Below are 2,048 nucleotides of genomic sequence, written 5' to 3' on the forward strand. Positions count from 1 at the left end.
CCCCCCCCCCTGCTGTGGGCCCCCTCCCCGGAGATGCTGGGGGAACATCGACCATGGGCGTCGTATGTGCGCCCGCTGAGGGCGGGCGTTGGTACGCGTGCGCCGGCGCCGGCGCCGGCAAATCACCAGCAGGCGCTTGGCGTGGGGTAGGTGTCTCACTGCGCGGCGCCGGGGCCATGTTGATCCTTGTCCCCCCCCCCCGTGGTCTCTGCCCCCCTGTTCCGTGTTGTATTGGCCGAGCACACGCACACTTGGCCATGCGCACGCCCCACATCCGTGAGCCCCCGAATTGAAGCCCAAATGCAGCCATTGATGCGCCCGCGGACGCGCCTATTTTCCCTTAGCAACTCTGATCAGGGCCGGGTGAGGCGCCCGCGCGCGCCCCAGCAATCGGCCGGGCCCCCGGCCGCTGCTGGCCCGATCCGGCTCGGCGTGCCCCGGGCCCGTTCCCCGCCCCCCCCCCCCCCCACCCCCCCCCATCCCCCTCCCGTCCCGCCCTGCTCCAACACCTGACCGATTATCTGTGCGTCACGAGCTGCCACCACGATGAATGATCCCCTCCCTCCCCCCCCCCCCCCCCCCGGGGCATTGCTCCCAGCCCGATCCACCACGTCCGCGGGTAGTAGTGGCCTCCCTGGCGGTGGTGGTCTACCCCCTTCAATAGTCTGCCCTGAGGAGCCGCCCCCCCCCAACCCCCCCCCCGGTTGGCCTCAAAGAAGCCGGGCCTCCAGGCCCCCTGGGCGCCTCGAATGCCCCCAGACGCGCTTCCACCCCCCATCTCTCCCCCCCCCGGGATCCGCAGGAATGAGAGGAAAACAGTGCAGCGCCGAGAGAGCCTCGGGCTTGTGGTCACCCAGCCCCACCTCTCCTCCTCTCCGCCCATCCCCCTCCTCCCCGTCTCCCCCTCTCCTCTTCACAGCCCCCACTTAGCCCCTCTCCCCCCTCCCCTTCCGCTGGTGGTGATCGCGCACGCGCGAGTACGCCTACCTCCTTCTCTTTCTCCTCGCTTGCGCTGTTGATGGCCTGCTCCCCTCCGGCGGGCGCGCCCTGCATCCGCGTGAGATAGCATGGCTTCCCTGACAACCACCAGCGTTGGTGGTGACCTCGGTGGCCGGGCCCTCGGCCGGCACGCAGCCGGGCCCATCCGGGCCTCCGGGGTGTCCACTCCGGCAATCCCCTCTCCCACCGTGGAGGAGTCTCTCCCCGAACTGATGAGCCCGGAGGTTCTCACCGCCGGGGCCCTCCCCTCGGAGAAGCGCCTTGTCGATTATGTCCTCCTGTGTGGCGTCCCGGATGCCGATGCCCGGGCGTGCTTTCCCCCCGGGCCGGAGGGTACGTTCTCCCCCTCGCCCTCTCTCTCCCTCTCCCTCTCTCTCTCTCCTTCCCTCCCTCCCTCCCTCCCCATTTGATGCCCATTCCGGGCCCACCTCCCACACCCCTGGCTGACCGGCTAAACCCCTTCCTCAGTCCCGCCTGGCAGCGCGGTTCTCCACCGTCTCGAGCCAAAGGTCCTCTCCCGGTACCCGGATGCCTCTGGTAATCGGCCGGACTTTGCCCTCGATGAAGTGGCCGTCCCTTGGGTGCGTGCCCAGCATGCTCGCGCACGCGCACGCACACACACACACACACAGACCCGCATCTCCCCTTCCCACTTCGATGTCTGTGCTCCTTGCTGGCCAAGTCTGACTCTCCGACGTGCTGGCCCTCTCACACATCTCGTCCCCCCATTGCCCAGATGTGCTTCCCGGCCGATGTGCCGGTTTTCGTCCGACGCAGCCCCCCAGCTCTGCCGCCTCCGTCGGTTGGCGGATCGGTGTCCAAGTTCCTCCCTCCGGCGGCCATTCCCCCGGTGGCAGAGCCACCGAGCGTCAGCGCCTCCTCCACTCCCCCGGGTGCCTCGACGGGCGGCCCGTCGCCCAGCAAGCGCCCAATTCGCGCCACCTCCGAGGGCATCGGCCTGCAAACGCGCTACCATGGATTTGTCCTGACCAAGCTCTGCGGGGTTCGTCCACTCACCTTTCCAGGCCGATACATCCACCTCCTCCCCC

At 69.0% G+C, this 2,048-nt stretch overlaps 1 protein-coding gene across 1 annotated transcript in view; it reads left to right on the forward strand.

The window, feature by feature from the left end:
• The first annotated feature begins 859 nt into the window (after positions 1-859).
• The window catches only part of H696_03843 (hypothetical protein), a 5,902-nt gene continuing 4,713 nt past the window's right edge, over positions 860-2,048 (forward strand). The window contains exons 1-3 of the mRNA XM_009497702.1: positions 860-1,332; positions 1,468-1,580; positions 1,736-2,002. Coding sequence (XP_009495977.1) covers positions 1,068-1,332; positions 1,468-1,580; positions 1,736-2,002 — 645 coding nt within the window. The 5' untranslated portion in view covers positions 860-1,067. The remainder of the gene's footprint in view (positions 1,333-1,467; positions 1,581-1,735; positions 2,003-2,048) is intronic.

Source organism: Fonticula alba, assembly GCF_000388065.1.
Source record: "Fonticula alba strain ATCC 38817 unplaced genomic scaffold supercont2.6, whole genome shotgun sequence".
Lineage (NCBI taxonomy): Eukaryota > Rotosphaerida > Fonticulaceae > Fonticula > Fonticula alba.